This window comes from Natrix helvetica (assembly GCF_964273705.1).
Source record: "Natrix helvetica genome assembly, chromosome: 7".
Lineage (NCBI taxonomy): Eukaryota > Metazoa > Chordata > Lepidosauria > Squamata > Natricidae > Natrix > Natrix helvetica.
The window spans coordinates 73,335,877-73,355,608 of record NC_138558.1 but is presented as its reverse complement, the minus strand read 5'-3'; the positions used below and the strand labels follow the sequence as shown (position 1 = coordinate 73,355,608).

The 19,732-nt window shown below is 43.3% G+C and overlaps 1 protein-coding gene across 1 annotated transcript; it reads right to left on the bottom strand.

Annotated features, from left to right (window-relative positions):
* Nucleotides 1–71: 71 nt before the first annotated feature.
* On the bottom strand, nucleotides 72–19,046 carry KLB (klotho beta; the record flags this gene model as incomplete). The annotated part of the gene is made up of 5 exons (XM_081959720.1): nucleotides 72–1,332; nucleotides 4,456–5,599; nucleotides 7,547–7,815; nucleotides 8,679–9,189; nucleotides 18,318–19,046. 5 exons carry the CDS (start codon nucleotides 19,044–19,046, stop codon nucleotides 935–937), a joined length of 3,051 nt encoding a protein of 1,016 aa, XP_081815846.1. The 3' UTR covers nucleotides 72–934.
* Between the last annotated feature and the right edge of the window lie 686 nt (nucleotides 19,047–19,732).

Here is a 19,732-nt window from a genome sequence, read left to right as displayed (position 1 = left end):
TCACAACACAAACATGGTAAGATAAATATCTTTAGGGTGAATTGTGAGCCTTTTCAAGTTTTTCGTACACTTCAGGAGTTACATGTCAGAGTCTCGCACAATAAGACACTGGAGTAACGTCATTTATCTTTATTTAGTCCATTTGAAATCTGGAATTGGTTTAACTCAAATCATTAGATATTTCAAGTCTTTTTCCAAAACTTCACTTGTTTCTTATTTTGGAAACCAAATTAAAAGCTACAATCTCATGGCTTGGAATTCAGAGGTAAAGAATCCAATTTTGGGTTTGGCTGCTTCGTCCATTTAGTGATAGATATTATACATGCTGGCATTTGACCAATTTGGAATATTAATTGGGTTGCAAAAAATGAAAGTATATCGTCAAAGTTTCATCTCTAAACCACAGCACAAACACACACACACACCCAGTAGAATTATACTTTGAGAAATGCAAAGACATTTCTTTAAAAGTGCACAGGTCTAAAATCTCATCATTTCAAAATGAACTACCTTGTTATCTCAATATACCCAGCAGAAACATTTGGTTGAATTCTAATTAAAACAATTAACCAACAGGCATATTTTTTTAAAAAATAGTTTGCTTTCACATGGAGAAGGTGCAAGATGTCCAATAGCTTAAACAGCTTCCACGGGACTGGGTTGTATAATCTGTAGAGCCTGAAGAAAGTGAATAAGGCTAGTTGACTGGAGACTCATTTTCTCTGTAGTAAAGCAGCGAAGAAATGTCCAAGGTACGGAATAAGAATGTAGAATGAGCCCTTGTAAAAAAAAGAAAAAAGTGTGGCTCTTGTGTCAGAATCCTGAATTCGGCATTCTGGTCATACGTATCTTACAGAGACAATAATAAGAGTGTTTCCACTAATTTCCACTCATTTTTCTGATCCCCGTTGATAAAGGGACAAAGAAAATGATTCTATATTTGGCTCAGAACTTTCTTAGGTTTAGTTTCCGTAGAAAGGCCGAAGTGCTTGAAGTATTTTGACCAATCTCGTCTCTTTTGCTTTTGCTTCTGGAAAGCAGCAATAATTAGGAACATGATTAGGGTAGCCAAACAGCAGCATCCAAGGAATATTAGGGACTTTTCCTGAATGCCAAATAGGCAGAAGGTGCAGGATGCCGATTCTGTTCGCTGTCCACATTTGTTTGTAGGATCGATGGGGAAACCGTTGTTGCAGATCAGCTGACTGTAGAACTGGACGGACGCTTTGGCTTGGGATTTGGAAGTAAAGAATCCAATTTTGAGTTTGGCTGCTTCGTCCGTTAGCTTGAATCCAAAGTAGCCCTTGAGGTTGACTTTGTCGATGTGGTAAGCTGAAAAGGACAACCAACCTCGCGTTAATTCTTTATTTCTGCATGAACTGAAAAGCCATTCTATAGTATTTGGGGGGAAATGGGTGTAAACTCATTTAAGCTCGTTTCCCCTCCACCCCAAAGGAACACCCTTCCTAGAATTTCTGCAGTTTTTTAAAAAAGAATTTTGTTTGTATTACTAATAATACAATTAACATTTTTTTCTAAAAGCTTTCAAGAATGAGATTATATCTTGCTCTTATGTGATCTTGCCACACTACATAGATTACTTTGGGACAGAAGCATTTATGTCTCAGACTATTACTGCTTTATTTATAGTCTCCAAAAGTAATTCTTACTGTCTCCCACCTCATCATTTCCTTCCTCAAATAATAGTTGTCTACAGCAGGGGTGTCCAAACTTGGGAACTTTAAGACTTGTGGACTTCAACTCCCAGAATTCCCCAGCCAGCTATGCTTTGAATTCTGGGAGTTGAAGTCCACAAGTCTTAAAGTTCCCAAGTTTGGACACCCCTGGTCTACAGGTAGTCCTCGACTTACAACAGTTTGTTTAATGACCATTCAAAGTTATGGCGGCTCCGAAAAAAGTGACTTTCGACCATTGCAGCATCCCCGGGGTCATGTCATATCAAAATTCAAAGCTTTGGCAACTGACTTGTTTACGACAGTTGCTGTGTCCTGGGGAGTCATGTGACTCCCCTTTTGTGACCCGATAAGCAAAGTCAATGGGGAAGCCTGGTTCATTTAACAACCGTTACTAATTTAACAACGGCAGCAATTCGTTTAACAACCGGGGCAAGAAAGGTGGTAAAATGGGGCTTAAGAAATGTCTTACTTAGCCACAGATATTTGGGGCTCAATTGGAGTTGTAAGTTGAGCACTCCCTGTGTATACCCTATAATAATATTCTTGGCATTTGTTCAGCTGTAATCCTCACAAACACAAAGGTTTGTTAAGCTTTGACAACACAAGATTTGTTATCCCTCACAACTGAATTTCATGAACTTCTCATAAATCAATCCTTCCTTTGAGTCGCTATGACTTTCACAATAATCTTTTGTGATAGATTAAACTGGAAAGGCACTTATCCCACTTCCGTAGCCAGAGCTGAGTTAGGATACAAAGCTAAGTTACATAAAAAACACTCAGACCTTGGGGCATTCTTCTGCAAATCAGATAACTATACCTTTATTCAACCACTTGCATCAGATTCTTCTGTTTGCATTGTTAGTGAGAAACAATATTGCCACCCTATCATTTTTATTTATTTTTATCTCGTCTTTATTTAAGCACGCCAATTATTCCTTTTTCCTCCTGTTTTCTCCACAAACAGCAACCCTGTGAGATAGTTTGGGCTGAAATGTCTTTCATTATTGGTCTTGATTTCTGATAACTTATTTCAAAATCCAGGTAGGAAAAAAAAAACCATAGGATTGCTAAAAAGGTATTTGTCAGTATCATATTTATTGCTCTGGCTATTGTTTGGTAGACTTTGCTATATCCACCTAGATTATAATTTTGGATGAAATAGTCTGGTATTTTTTTAAATAAAGTTATCAACCATATGATGAAAATAATAATTTGACTACCACTTGGAAGTGTATCACAGAGGTGAGTACACACACCCCTCACCTTTTGTAAATATTTAAGGATATCTTTCCATGTGACAACACTGAAGAAATGTCACTTGGCTACAATGTAAAGTAGTGAGGATACAGCAGTGTAAATCTGCTGTCCCCTCAAAATAACACAACACACAGCCATTAATGTCTAAACTGCTGGCGAGATAGACTTAAATATTTACAAAATGTGAAGGCCTGTACTCCTGTGATATACCATAGTTGCGGATGTCAGCTTTATGGCTGACAGAGGAAAAAAATTGCTTTGGGCAGGATTGTGTAAATTGTACAGAAATGAACTACCTGCTGTAAAGGGGGGGGGAGGTGTGATGTTTGGCCTGGATTTGCTGAATATAATGGGAACAATCATTTTTGATAGAGGGCTTCCCAGAAATGCTAGCCAATAAATCCCCTGGCTAAACCAGCACAACACAACATCCTTAACACATCCAGAGAGCAGTAGGGATGGGAAGCTTCCTTTAGGACAGGGGTGTCCAAACTTGGGAACTTTAAGACTTGTGGACTTCAACTCTCGGAATTCCCCAGCCAGCCATGCTGGCTGGGGAATTCCGGGAGTTGAAGTCCACAAGTCTTAAAGTTCCCAAGTTTGGACACCCCTGCTTTAGGACCTGAGGTGTCAAGGGCAGTCAAACCCACTTACTGTTGTGTGACGCACACATTTGCGAACAAATCCTTTGCTCCCATTTTAGACCTTGCTGGAGGGAAACCATGTTAATCTAGCAGCCAAAAATCGGGAGGCTGAGTATTTTTTTTAACCCATTACAACTCAGTCATTGACATGGTCTCCGTGGATCTGCCCATCCTCGCGATCAACCAGATGCTTTCCTTACAAAAGGCTATGCTTTTTATTTTTTTTAAAGCATTGGTCTGATCACGTGGCTAGCAGACCTTTGGATTCCTGTCCCCATTGTGATTTTTCTATGCTAGAAATGGCCACCCGGTAGTCTCACCTGCTACAGGGAAACCTAACAATATTATTCCAATCAATAAAAATAGCGTACCTCGCGTTTCGTCCCTTCTTTGCAAAGGAAAAACAACCCAGCGACCCTCTTTAAAATTTGCTAAACAAATGCACAGGAGGCTTCTGAATTATTGGGTTGAGCGTCTATCAACTTAAGGTAAAGGTTCCCCTCGCACATATGTGCTAGGTGTTCCTGACTCTAGGGGGCGGTGCTCATCTCCGTTTCTAAGCTGAAGAGCCAGCGCTGTCCAAAGACGTCTCCGTGGTCATGTGGCCGTCATGACTCAACGCTGAAGGCACATGGAACGTCATTACCTTCCCACCAAAGGTGGCTCCTATTTTTCTACTTGCATTTTTTACGTGCTTTCGAACTGCTAGGTTGGCAGAAGCTGGGACAGGTAACGGGAGCTCACTCTGTTACACGGCGCTGGGGATTCGAACCGCCCAACTACCGACCTTTCTGATCGACAAGCTCAGCGTTTTAGCCACTGAGCCACCGCGTCCCATATCACCTTCTACTCACCTTTAAAAGCTTCCTGCACATATTTTTCAATGTAGTATTTACGGAGCTCGTCATTGTCTTCAGCCTGATCATCGATCCCACTCGTGGTGATATAAATATCCATATCGCCGTAATGCCGGTTGATCCAGTTCAGGGTTTTGCGTAACCCCCAAGGCACCACCGTGGAGCGAACGGGGGACGTTAGGTAGGTCTTATCTTGTATGAGTTTAATGTCCTGATCCCATTCATACCAGCTCCCGTTCTTCGACTCGTGGATCACAAATCGAGTGGTGAAATGATTCACGGCGATGAAATCGACAGCCCCTTTGACGAGCCGCTTTTCCTCCTCTGTAAAAAATGGCAAAAACGAACTGGAAAGGCCTTCGCGTTTTTTGTAACCCAGGTATTTTCTCATGGCCACTGGGTAGTCTCCCGTCTTCAGCAGAGGATCTAAAAACCAGGCCATTTTAAACTGGAGGAACCGATTGGCTGCTTCCAAATGGTTAGTGAAGTAAGGGTTAGCAGGCTCTGCCCAATCACAGTGCAGAGACAGAGACACCTGACCCCGCTGGAAAGACCGATAATGTTTCTCGTAGACCTGCCAAGCCGAGGCATGAGCGATCAGCAAATTGTGAGCTGCTTGGTAAGTGTCGTTGCTGCTGCTGTTGTAAATTTCACCCATCCGATTTGGCTCGTTGATGGTGATCCAGAATTTAACTAGGTCTCCGAATTCCTCGAAGCACACTTCGGCGTACGTTCTAAACGCCTGGACGGTGGATTGATTCAACCATCCGCCGTGTTGAAGTAAAGGACTTGGCAGGCTTAAGGTCTGATGGGTTGGATAATGCAAGGTTACCACGGGCTTCACGTTGAGTTTGAGCATCTCGCTAATCAGACATCGGTAATACCGCAGGACATGGCTGTCAAGGGACAACATGTCGCCACTGGGGAGGAGCAGTGACCAATTGAAGGCGAACCTGTAATGAGTGACCTTCATTTTTGATAGCAGTTGAAGGTGTGTTTTAATGCTGCTGAAGTCCGTACACTGAACTGCCCGATTTTTCAATTTCACGCCCTTCACCTGGTGGAATTTTCCGTCTCCAGAGACATTCCAGAGATACAGGTTAGGGTCAGAGAACTGAGGAGAAGAAGCAATGGATTCAACCTGTGAACAAAAATGAAGATTAAGAAGGAATATTGATTTTCATAGGTGGCTTCCCTCCTTCCCAATACATCTAGGAGTCGTTATGTTAGATTTCGGACACTGGCAAGATCAGTTATAGCCTGATCTGAGGAGCACCCCAGTCTGTTCCTCCAATAGTGTTGTGGTCCACCAGTGGCCAGCAAAGCTGGCAGCAGAGTCGGACAGTGAGGAGGTTGCGGAGGAGCATGGGCCAGTTCTGGAGGCTGGGGAAGGCTCTGACGAGGGGTTTGTATCAAAGGCAGAGACGGGGCTGAGGCCGTCTGGCAGTGATCAGGTGCCTACGGAGCTAGAGCAGTGAGGCAGACGAACAGCTGGAGCCTGTTACCAGTGTGCGCATGCGCAGAGTTGCCAGATGAAGGGAACAGCTAAAGGACAGGGGTCGACTTGGGAGTAAGGCCACGGGGGGATGGTGAATGGCCCCTCCCAAAGGAAATAAAAGAGGAGCGGAAGGGGAGTGGAGTTTGCAGGAGGCAATTAGTTCGTTTAATTGGTTCGTGACTCTCTGAGACTCTTGGCCAAGTTCTGCAGATATCAGGACTGGCAGCTCTCCAAGCCAGAGAAGGTCTGTGACTGTAAATCCTCCCTTGAAAGACGTTGCTGGATGTGAATGAGCAGAATTCACAGTAAATTAATAAAAGGGGTTTTTGTCAGGACAAGGAGTTTGCTTCATGCTCTTGGGAAGCCTCGGTCAGAACAGCCCGGGTGGCTTCTAATAGCATGGTCAAAGTGGAGCATTTCTGAAGCAACCTCTGAAGCCACTGTTCCATCTGCTGATTCAACCCTTGTGGGAAGTCATGGACGAAGGTGAAAAGATCAGTACATCTAGACAAGGCCATATAAAAAAGAGGAGCTGGGATGTCAATCTGCGAATGACATCCAGTTTTTCCTCCTCTCCCCATCCATCATCTTTAAGAGATCTAATTTCAATAAACTTAGAGAGAGCTTGGGAAGGATTCCATGGATGAGAATCTTCAAGAGGAAAACAACTCAAGAAGCTTGGGAAATTTTGAAAAATAAGATTATAAAAGCCCAGTCTAGCACAATGCCGGTGAAGCTTGGGGGGTTGTTCTGAATTAACGTTTGGACACAACAACATACCGAAGCATGAAGTTCAAGAAATCAAGATATCTAGGCAACGTCAAAAAGATGAATGCTATTCAACCTGTTCTGGAAGAGAGGGCTTGGTCTCAAAAGAGAGATGGGAAACCATCTGTTACATATTCTCAGCTTGCTATATCTGAGAGGAGTAGCAGGTTTTCTCAGTCGAAGCTGCTCCCATCTTTTGAACATATTTATGTCATAATAATCTATAAAATAAGGATGTTTTCTATAATGGCATTACCATATAGAGACTTTTCCCTTGGTGCTCTATTTACAGCCCCAATTTAATACTGATTTTATGGTTTGGGCATTTGAGGAACGTGTCAAATTATAATCTTCTGATTTATGTTCTACTCGTAATAGTACTTTTTTTTTTGAGCAAAGACCTTAAAAACCTACGGTTTGGAACATCTACATTAATAAACGATTTGGATTTTTTTAAAAAAAAAAACTCAAGATTTATAAAGGATAATCATTGAGGAATAAGGGGCATTCTGATTTTAATATTTGCAACATTTTGGGGAGACACTAAATTAATTTTATCCTCCCAAACTTCCTAAGAGTGAGGACAGTTAAGCAATGGAACAGAAATTGCCTTCAGAAGTTGTGGGTGCTCCATCACTGGAGGTCCTTAAGAAGTCATCCTCTGCATTTCCCATTTTTCACAAAAATGGGGCACACAGAGGTCTGAAATGGTATAGGCCAGGGTCTCCTGCTTGAGCACGGGGTTGGTCTAGAAGACCTCCACGGTCCCTTCCAGCTCCATTCTGATTCAAAGAGTCGGGATGCTTGCTTTAGTTTGCTTACCTTGATAACGGATTCTGTGATGCCCCAGGAGAAATCCCAAGGAAACTGGCCTTGCAAAGTCTGGGTTGATTCTTTGTCAGGAAAGCCATTCTCCTGAATGATTCGCCTATAATAAAATGCAGATGACTTGGGGATCCGCTCCTTCTCTTCACTGTCGAAATCTACGTAAAACAAACCTCGCCGTGTGTTGAAGGCCTGGTGCCATTCAAATCCATCCAAGAGTGACCAAAGCGTATAACCAAAGACATCGACCCGATCATATTTAATTGCTGCGTAAGGCAAATAAATAAAAACAATTAACAATTGTCCAATTAACGAACATGACAAATGTAAACCAGTAAGGAGGAGGGTTGGGAAGGATTTCTCTTAGCAGCTGCCTGGTTTGTTGATCGAGGTCCAGTCTAAGGAATTATTTTTTATTTTGGGTGGATAACTGTTTCTTTAAGACTAATCGGATGGAGCCAGCAACAGGGCAGGTGGGATCACATCAGTCTAATTCATCTTATATCTTACCACTCCCCCCCCCTTACTTCTGAAAAGCAACGAAGGCATGGATTACCGTATTTTCCAGACTATAAGACGCACCGGAGTATAAGACGCACCAAGATTTCAAAGAGGTAAACGGGAGGGGGGGGAGGGGAGTGATTGCCCTACTTGGCCCCCAGGATCACTCTGCAGGACTCCCAAACCCTCTGCGTGTCCTGTCTTTCACAACAGTGGGGCACGCAGAGGGTTTGGGAGGCTGGCAGAGTGCTCCTGGGGGGCTGGGGAGGGCAAAAACGGCACTCCTGGGGCAGGAGTGGGTTGCTGTCAGCATTACTTACTGCTGGTTCGGTGCAAGCGCAAAATGATTCTTGACAAATTTATCTTATCTTTTTATGTGCACTGAGAACATACGCACCAAAGACAAATTCCTTGTGTGTCCAATCACGTTTGGCCAATAATTCTATTCTATTCCACTCTATTCTGTTCTGTTTTCAGTGCGGTTGTAACTTTGAGCAGCCACTAAATGAACTGTAAGTCGAGGACTACCTGTAATTGATTCCTTTTTGGTTTCCCTCGTTTAAGCGACCCTCTTTCAACCCTGACTGGCTGCTTTCAAATCCCCCCCCTCCCCAATCTCCATACGCACCTTGCAAAACCATATTAATAAAGGTCTTCATTGTGTAAATAGTCGTAGTATCTTCTGTTTTCACGTCTTCATCGGTGAACCACCCGTTTTCGGCGATCAAGATCTTGGGATTGTCATATTCCACTTTAATCCAGTTCAGAGCAGCTCTCAAGTCGAGGGAAAAATTTTGTCCCATTTGGGGCAGCTTGCTTGAAGGTTTAAAATTATTTGGCCCTAAAGAAAATGCGAAGAAATCAGCCGTCCCTTTGAAATGGTTTTTTTCAGTTGGAGTGGCCTTTGGGAGGAGGGAAGCAAGTTCGGTCTTCAGCTCTTCCGGGTAATCGCCATCTCCATGTATTGGCTTTGCAAACCAGCCCAGAACTTTCTGTATGGACAGCTGACACTTTCCAATATCTGATTGGTTGTTGGTTCTATTTGGTTCAATCCAGTGAGATCCCAACGTGATTGATAAAGACCCTTGCTGCTGGGGTCGAAAATGTTGGTCATAATTATGCCAGACCTTTGCATGAGCCTAAGGAAGAAAAATACATTTGGAGTTTAATTATAGGTGATCGTTGCAGGGATTTTTGTTTTTTTTTGAAGAGCTATGAACCTGAACCTAGAATTCTGCATCCAGTTTTGGTCACCACACTATGAAAAACTTGTGGAGACTGTAGAAAGAGTGCAGAGAAGAGCAACCAGGATGATGAGGGGACTGGAGGCTAAAACATACAATGAACGTTTGCAGGAACTGGGCCTGGCTAGTCTAGTGAAGAGAAGGACCAGGGGGGACATGGAAGCATTTTCCAATATTTGAGGGATGCCACAGACAGGAAGGGGTCAAGCTATTTTCCAAAGCACCCGAAGGCCAGACAAGGAACAATGGATGGAAACTGAACAAGGAGAGATTCAACCTAGAAATAAGGAAGAACTTTCTGACAAAGTGTGAACAATCCACCCATGGAACAGAAGTTGCCTTCGGAAGTTGTGGGAGCTTCATCACTTGAGACTTTCAAGAAGAGATTGGACTGCCATTTGTCAGAAATGGTGTAGGGTCTCCTGCTTGGGCGAGGGGTTGGACTAGATGACCTACAAGGTCCCTTTCAACGCTGTTCATCTGTTAAATCTGAATATATTTCTTAGATGCAAATGTTAAAATCCAGGTATTTATTAATTATTGTTAATGATACAATTGAGCTAATTTAAAGACAAATCGGTTTGTTGTGATATGAGCCGGTATTCAGTTTATCAAGTTAATTACCTGAAAGCTTCAAGCATAATAAATCTATTAGCTCATTCATGTGGAATTTATTGTTAGAGTAAGGTTTTATAATTTAGTACATAAAACATGATTTAATTGTGAATTGGTCACAAGGAAAATGTCAATCCAAACTTTCCATATTAGGGTTGCCCGGCCTCTTGAGGCTAGTGGCTATTTTTTACTTTTAAGAACTTCAGTGTTCTCACAAAGTGGCATTTGATACAGTCGGAGTACACTAGATCAGTGTTTTTCAAACTTGGCAATGTTAAGATGTTGGACTTCAACTCCCAGGATGCCTGCTGGCAGGGGAATTCTGGGAGTTGAAGTCTACACAAATTTGCCAAGTTTGAAAAAGCCCTGCAACTACCAATGGATGAATGCAAAATCCTCCAACCTGGTTTATAACTGTCTGGTTTGGCTCTGCAACCCAACAAGACAGAGACGGACTTCAGAGGATCATTAGAACTGCAGAAAAAACAATGACTGCCAACCTGCCTTCCATTGAGGCCCTGGACACTGCACAGAGTCAAAAAGAGGGCTGTGAAAATATCTGTACAGACCCCTCGCATCCTGGACATAAATTGTTTCAACTCCTACCCTCAAAACGACGCTATCGGGCACTGCACACCAGAGCAACTGGACACAAGGACAGTTTTTTCCCCAAACGCCATCACTCTGCTAAACAAATATTTCCCTCACCATGGTCAAATTATTCACTAAGGCTGCATTACTATTACTATTAATCTTCTCATCGTTCTTATCACCCATCTCCTCCCACTTATGACTGTCGGACTGTAACTTTGTTGCTTGTATACTCACCGTTTATATTGATTGCTTCCTAGTATTATTTGATTGCTTATTTGTACCCTATGACTATCATTAAGGGTTGTACCTTAGGATTCGTGACGAATGCAACTTGTCTTTTTATATACACGGAGAGCATATGCACCAAAGACAAATTCCTTGTGTGTCCAATCACACTTGGCCAATAAAGAATTCTATTATTCTATCTATTATTCTATTACATTTCCCAGAACTCTTCCTTTCTTTTCAACTTCGCTTTTTAAAGGAGAAAGGAATATTTCCCGACAAAGACCTGGGTTGGATTTCTTTTTCCCCACTTGAAAGTTGTTCTCGATTTTGCCAGGTTTCCCCATCCATTAATTTTTAATTAAAAGGAAATTAAAACAAAATAAATTAAACATCAAACGTAACGAGGAACACGGCCACTTCATTTTCAGCACCTCAGGAGTCCCGTGATTATGGAAGTGGAAGATTACTGCGTAACAGTGGCACAATAAAAAATGAAAAGTACTTTCGAACGGGCTGAAGGTTGGTTATAAATTTCCCGGTAAATTCGTTTGATTTATGGGAAGCAATTTGATGTCTTTCCCCTCTGGGTCAAAGTCTCCAACTTTTAAGAGCTGTGAACTTCAACTCCCAGAATTCCTCAGCCGTAAGAGCTGTGAACTTCAACTCCCAGAATTCCTCAGCCGGCCATTGAAAGTTGCCATGTTTGGAGACCCCTCGCCTAGGACAAAACGCATCAAAGTGATTATTTGTGTGTTTGTCATTTTGGCTTCGGATGAAGAAGGTGACTCTATCCATAGAAAAGAAATACGACAGGTGCCCTCAACTCCAGCATCTCAGCAAGGCAAGCCTATGTAAACATTTATTTTCAAAATTTTATCAGCGTAATATATCTCCTCCAGGATGCTGGCAGAACAGGAAGTGGAATGAGGACAGCTGTCAGCCTTGAGAAAACATTTTAAAATGATCAAGGTGGAAAATATTGCTATCAACCCTTGTAGTTTCTAGTCTGATAAATCTAATTTTTCCCCAAGCATTTATCTAAGGCAGGGGTGTCCAAACTTGGGAACTTTAAGACTTGTGGACTTCAACTCCCAGAATTCCCCAGCCAGCCATGCTGGCTGGGGAATTCTGGGAGTTGAAGTCCACAAGTCTTAAAGTTCCCAAGTTTGGACACCCCTGATCTAAGGTCTGAATGTCCACATTAACTTTTGAGATGGAGAATAGCCCTGCTTCTGCCACGGATGGATGAATCCCACAGCTCATTAATTGTAATGAGAGCTCTGTATCCGTGCTTTCTGAAAATAGCATGGAGTACGTTTGCTTCTCTGAATGCTTGGGGTGGGGTGGGGATTGACAAGAATAACAGAATAATTGGAAGGGACTTTGGAGGTCTTCTAATCCGACCCCATGCTCAAGCAAGAGACCCTATAATCATGATATTTATTTCGAGATACCCATGCATACAACTGTAACTGTAAGATGCCATGAAACAGTTAATTGCTGTTGAGGGTTGATTAACGGCCGGAGAAAAGGCAAACGTTTTATCTTGGCTGTTGTGCAACAGCACCTGGGCTAGCTAATCAAGTCCTATATTTGAAACCAACTAAGCCAAGAATCTACTCAAGATAACACCTTACTCCAAGTTGCAACCATGGAGCCGAGGCAAATTTCAATGGTTATAAGGGCAATGTTTATCTGTGTGATATCGTAAGACATTCAAAAGAAGCGCTCTTCCTTGAGAAAATGTAAATAGAATAGGAATAGAATAGAATAGAATAACAGAGTTAGAAGGGACCTTGGAGGTCTTCTAGTCCAACCCCCTGCCTAGGCAGGAAACCTTATACCATTTCAGACAAATGGTTATCCAACATCGTCTTTAAAACTTCCAGTGTTGGAGCACTCACAACAAGTTGTTCCACTGATTAATTGTTCTCACAATCAGGAAATTCCTCCTTAATTCCAGGTTACTTCTCTCCTTGATTAGTTTCCATCCATTGCTTCTTGTTCTATCCTCAGGTGCTTTGGAGAATAGTTTGCCTCCCTCTTCTTTGTGGCAACCTCTGAGATACTGGAACAATGCTATCATGTCTCCCCTAGTCCTTCTTTCTCTTAAGCTAAACTCTTCTCTTAAGCTAAATTTGTGCTGATAAATAAATAAAGGGAGACTAGTATAGATCTATTTCAAGCTATTTAGCTCTCATCAGCTAGCCATACCCAGGTTCGAATCCCAGTAAGGGTATGGCTAGTTGATGAGAGCTAAATAGCTTGAAATAGATCTATACTAGTCTCCCTTTATTTATTTATCAGCACAAATACAACACAAATATAAAAAGGCAACATTAAAAATATGGTTTTCTGCCTGCATGGTCTCCTGTAGTGAGCCGATTAGTTTCTACCCATTGCTTCTTGTCCTGCCTTCGGGGTATTTTAAGATCCCTCTTTCCACGGAGGGAGAGAATAATAGGTGGGAAGACGAGAACGGAGTGGAGCCTCCTGAAGTTGGCTGAGAAACATCCAAAAACAGGAGCTTTTCACACGTCGTGTTTGCCACCACACTTCAAAGGTCTTACTCAGTTGCTTTGCCCTGGGTTAATCTGATCACTTCTGGCACCGGAGTGCAACAGCAGAAGAACAATGGCAAGTCTACCACCTTGGGCCTGATGTAGAATCAAAGAATTTACAAAGGGGCAAAGTAGGTCTACTTATAAGACCCTTTTAGATGGTATAGCTGGACGTGGCTCCAACCAGCAAGATAAATCTACTAGAGAAGAGATGGGTTTTACTTAATCCATCAATCAACTCCCAACTTTATTGCTGTGTGGGAAATGTTTAGTGAGCAAGAATCTCAGACGTGGGTATTTGTCCTGCAATGTCTTCATAATCCTTGAGATTTCTGCGCAGAGTTCCTTCCCTATCTTGGGATAAGATAGAGGTAAATCATTCATGGGTCTGAAGACCTCTCGAGCAAGATGAAGTAATGCCTCAATGTTACTGCAGACATACCGTAAACACGGTGATTGTTTTTCTAATTCAGTTACCGGCAAAATCTAGTAGTTGAGAAAATGGGATGCTAACCAATGGACACAGGTGGCTCAGTGGCTAAGACGCTGAGCTTGTCGATCAGAAAGGTAGGCGGTGCGGCAGTTCGAATCCCAAGCGCCGCGTAATGGAGTGAGCTCCCGTTACTTGTCCCAGCTTCTAGCAATTCGAAAGGACGTAAAAAATGCAAGTAGAAAAATAGGGACCACCTTTGGTGAGAAGGTAACAGCTTTCCGTGCGCCTTCGGCATTGAGTCATGCCGGCCACATGACCACGGAGACGTCTTCAGACAGCGCTGGCTCTTTGGCTTTGAAGCAGAGATGAGCACTGCCCCCTAGAGTTGGGAACGACTAGCACAAATGTGCGAGGGAAACTTTAACCTTTACCTTAACCAATGGACTCTGTTCTATTTGCGTTAGAGACACCTCTCAATAGCTGACATCACACCAAGCTTTGGTTTGGTGTGATGGAGCAGAGGGAAATGGAATGAAGGGGAGGGGAGGGAGCAAAGGGGAGGGGGAAAAGGGAGGGGGGAAGGGGAGCGAAGGAGAGGGGAGGAAGGGAAGAGGGGAAGAGTGGTGGAGGGGAGGGGAGGAGTGGAGAGAAGGGAGCAGAGGGAAGGAAAGAGAAGATTTCTTATGCTTCCTGCTATTAGGAACCTCAATAAAATGGATGTTGTTCCCATTGCCGCCTTCTCCAACTATAAATCATTCTGCTTAGGTAAGGAAATATCTCTGAGACAATGACCCAATGGGTCACACATTATCTAGTACTCTTTTAACAAATACCAGTATGGGGGGGCTAAACTGACATACTCGCATACCCTCCTCCCTACATGGGAAAAAATTCTTATTAGACTTGTCCACATATAATTCACAACCCGACAATCCGCAAGCCATTTCCACATTGCTGCTTTCTGGGGGATGGGGGGTGGGTGTTCCCTGCACTGCCCAAATCTTGTTTACGAAGGAAGGTATTTTCTGGAGGCCTCCCAATTCGAGGGCTAAGCAGGAGAAGCAGGCTCGAACCCACTTCTTTCAAAACCAGCCAGAGGAAAGTCGGCGAGGCGCTCCCAAGTCAGACGCTCAGGGAAAGTCCAAGTGATGTTGGCAAAACAATTTTTATCTCGATTTCTGATCAACGGTTAGGGAGAATCTCAGCGACCAACTCCAAATGGAATTCGAAAAGGCAAAGGGTAAAGTTCTTTTGTTGACTGCAATCCAGGAGTCATGAACCAAACACGAAATACTCTGCTTTCTCTTTGGATCGTATGAATATATTAAAATATTTCTCAAAAACACAGAAGTGGTTTGCTCCTGCCTCCTTCAAGGATTTAGCTTCCAAATTAATCTAGGAGGATCTCCCACCGAAGGACTAACCACGTTTGAGCCTGCTTAGCTTTTTCAAGAACCATCTAGAATGGGTAGATGGCTGACCCATGCACAGAGAGAGGGAGGGAGTGGGAGATAAGAGACCGCCAGCGCAACGCATGTTTTAATTCAAGCGTTTTAAATTAAACAATTTAAACGGAAGTGTTTTAATTTCCGCTCGGCCGCTGAGCTGACTTCGTTTTCAGCATCAACACAGCCGCGTTTCCTGTGGCAGCTGTTCCATTCTTTATATTCACGTTGACTGTAATTCTAGGGATCGTTCCTGGAATTTTCCATCACCTGGACAACAGGTAATTTCTTTCTTTTTTAATCCTTCACATCAGTACAAGAGGAAAAATGGCTCTCTAAACAAACAGGCTGGCTTTTTTAAAATCTTCGAGAGCACTTTAACAATTTAAAGGCTAAAAGAGAACGAAGGAACCGTGTTTATAGACTTCTTTCAAGATTCTCCCCCAGTCGACGTGACTTGTCTCCAGCTTCATCCACATTTTTGTTCCAAACTACCAAACTTGGGTGCAGAAAAAATAAATACAGGTAGTCCTTGACTTACGGCTACAACTGAGCCCAAAATTTCTGCCGCTAAGTGAGTTCGGCCCCATTTCATGACCCTCCTTGCTACCGTTGTTAAGTGAATCACTGTGGTTGATAAAGTTAGCAAGCCGGTTGTTAAGCGAATCGGGCTTCCCTGTTGGCTTTGCTTGTCGGAAGGTCAAAAAAAGGGGGGATCGCATGACCCCGGAACGCTGCAAGACGTCATAAATACAAGTCAGTTGCCAAGCGTCTGGATTTTGATCACATGACTATGGGGAAGCTCCAAGGGTCCTAAGTATGAGAAGCGGTCATCAGTCACTTTGTTGTAACTTTCAACGGTCACTAAGCAAACTGTTGTAAGCCAAGAACTGCCTGTACAAGTTCTAGTTGTGATATTGGGGGGTCCCTCCAGAAATGTACACAATTGTATTCTTCCACCAGAGGTCTAATTGTGGTGAAATGTGCAAGGTTCTGCAGTCGTGACATAAGCCTAAGATTGAAAATCAGGCTTGTCAGATGCTACTTATTTTCTATCCTGCTCTACGGAGAAGAGAGTTGGTCTCTGACAGAAAGCCACTTGAAGGGACTAGAAGCATTTGAAATGTGGATTGACAGGCGGCTATTATGTACAAGCTGGGTTGACATGATTTGACAACTGACAATTAATGAGTGGAACAACTTGCCTCCAGACGAAATCAGAAATGGAGAGGGGATAAGCCGCCTGGGAAAGCCAAGGGAAATAGAATAAAATAGAATAACAGAGTTGGAAGGAACCTTGGAGGTCTTCTAGTCCAGCCCCCTGCTTAGGCAGGAAACCCTACACCACTTCAGACAAATGGTTGTGCAATCTCTTCTTAAAAACTTGGAGCATTCACAACTTCTGGAGGCAAGTTGTTCCACTAATTAATTGTCAGTTGTCAAATCAACTCTGGGAGTTGAAGTCCACAAGTCTTAAAGTTCCCAAGGAAGGCAGAGGAGGAGGAGAGGAGGAGGAGGAGGAGGAGGAGGAGAAGGAGAAGGAGAAGAAGAAGAAGAAGAAGAAGAAGAAGAAGAAGAAGAAGAAGAAGAAGAAGAAGAAGAAGAAGAAATGGGAGGAGGAGGAGGGGGAAGGTAGGTAAAAGATGAGCCTTGACCTTCACACCCACAGATCTTCCTTTAGATCTAAAACCTACTACTTTTGAATGGGCTTCATGTAAGAAGTCTAACAGCATCGCACAACTTTGCAATATCTCCGTGAAGTATCTTCTTTCCCTTCTAAGGCACTAAGCTACCTAGGGAAGTGTAATTATAAGTGTCAGAAAGAGTTTAGATCGGATTGGAAGCAATGTATTACCTGAAGCAAAAGCTACTGTGACAGTAACTAAGACTGTCTTGGTGGCTGCCCCTCTTTTCATCACCCATGACAGTGTGATGATGCCAAACGTCTGCTCTAATAGGCAGCAGAGGAATCTCAAAAAATGCAGGGTTTGATGCAATTAGCTTTCTGATTTTGGAAACTTTAATTCAGGCACAGACTGTCAGGGACACGATTTAAGTGAGAGAATGAATCTTTCCTTCTTTCTGAGACGAAAGAAATGCCTGAAGAAGAACAAGCTTGATGTCATATTGATGTTCTTTAAATATTGACGTGTTTATCTTGAAACAAAAAAGTACCGTATGTGTGAGATCAGCAGAGCTGACACAATCTGGAATGAGATGTTACCATCCCAGGATTCTGCATTTATGATTCCTTCCTTTAGCTTGAATTCTAGAGCCGCCAGCTATGTTGGGGGTCGGGGGGGGGGTGTCGTCTCAACATTTCAAGAACTCGGGTTAAGGAAGGACAAACTGGTCACCACGATGTAGAAAAGATGTGGAGACTCTAGAAAGAGTGCAGAGAAGAGCAACAAAGAGGATTAGGGGACTGGAGGCTAAAACATGTGAAGAACGGTTGCAGGAACTGGGTATGTTTAGCTTAAGAGAAAGAAGGACTAGGGGAGACATGATAGCATTATTCCAATATCTCAGGGGTTGCCACAAAGAAGAGGGAGTCAAACTATTCTCCAAGGCACCTGAGGATAGAACAAGAAGCAATGGGTGGAAACTAATCAAGGAGAGAAGTAACTTAGAACTGAGGAGAAATTTCCTGACAGTGAGAACAATTAATCAGTGGAACAGCTTGCCTCCAGAAGTTGTAAATGCTCCAACACTGGAGGTTTTTAAAGAAGCGATTGGACAACCATTTGCCTGGGATGGTGTAGGGTTTCCTGCCGAGCATGGGGTTGGACTAGAAGACCTCCAAGGTCCCTTCCAACTCTATTCTATTCTAAACTAAACAGAAAGCTTTTTAGTAGACCAAGATTTGTCAAGGGATTAATTCCAACTAAAGTATAGTGCTGTTAAAATTAATTCATAGTTAACTCATGGCTTTATGGTAAAATTGATGGCGCAATTAGACCAGCCAAGAGAGCAGACTTAGTTCCTCCAAGAAATTATTGCAAGAAAGTAAGAAATACATTTCATGTGCAAAACCTGCATAGAAACATTATTTGTCCTCTTCCCACTGTCCTCTTTCATTCTTAATACCTTCCTTTTCTGCTTCGATTTGCGGCAACTTTCTTATGACCAGACCTCTCCCTGTCATACCTTGATCAGGTTATGTCCTACCACGTAGATGGCAGCTTCACGCCTCTTTCCAGGCGCATGAAGCCCCGTGCCGTACCCGTGCCAAGCAATGAGATAAGGGTTGTGCATTGTAATCCAGTACTTCACACGGTCTCCGAAAGCTTGGAAGCAAAAAGTGGCGTAATCGTTGAAAATGTCCACGAGGGAGTCGTTTTCCCAGCCTCCGTACCTTTCCTGCAATTCCCACGGTAGGTCCCAGTGGTAAAGAGTGACGATGGGCTTGATGCCCTTGCGGAGGAGAGCATCTAAGAGATGGTTGTAGTAGTGGAGTCCTTTCTCGTTGACGGCTGTCACCATCCCAGTAGGAAACAGTCTTGGCCACGAAATGGAAAAGTGGTACGAAGAAACCTTCAAAAAACTCAGAGCCGCTAAATCTTTTTCCAGGGACATGTAGCTGTCACCCCAGTCCTCTGTCCTGTAAGGGCGCCTGGAGCGGAGGAAGTGGTCCCATATCGAAGGACCTCTCCCGTCCTTCAGCTGGCTCCCCTCCACCTGAAAGGCACTGGTTCCCACTCCCCAGAGGAAACTGGGAGGGAACGTGTCATGCAGAAAGAGCTGAGTTTCGTTCACGGGACTTAAGTGGAGATCCTTTTCCCAGAAAGAAATCCCATCCCTGCGAAATCCGGAAACCGACTGGATGAAAACTAAAGTCCATAAAGCTACGGGACCCTTCAGGAGCCGGCCAGCCATCCTATACCTGCAGAGCGGATGCTAAAAGTCACATTTCTTTTTAGAGGCTGCCAAAAATTGATTCCTGGATTCCTGCTGCATACCTTGTCTCCTTCGCTCCTGGGTCCCTGCAGTGTCTTGTCTTATCAAAGCTCCGGTAAAAATACGCTTGTGATTCCAGAAGTCCTGTTAATAATTAGCCTGGACTACAGGACTTAGGATCGGTCGTCAGAGGCAAGGCAATCCTCTTGTTTGCTCTGCTTCTTATGGCCACTGGGGAACACAGGTAGGGTATCTGATCCTGAACGCCTTCCCAATTTATAGCTGTGAATCAGAGCTCCAGCTTGTCAGAGGACGCTAGCTGTTGATTTGATTATTTTTAAAGGGGATGGAAAGTAATTGTATTTGAGACACAATGGCCTCAAGTAAGGAATCAGATGCCACTTTTTAACCGATTCTCAGCCAGAGGAAAAGGGCAGAGCGAAAGCGGCAACGGATAACAACAATTAAAAAAAACCACGTCTTCAGCTCTTGAGGCTCATAATGTACGAGAAACACTCGTTCAACAGTCAGCAGCTGTTCATATCTCTGGATGTTGGAAATGTTTGTGACCTTGGCAACAGCTACACAAAAGCAGATGAGTTTCAGTATTGTCAGGATGCTGTAAATTGGCTTGAATGAGTGGTTACTCATTTTTTCCCCCCTAG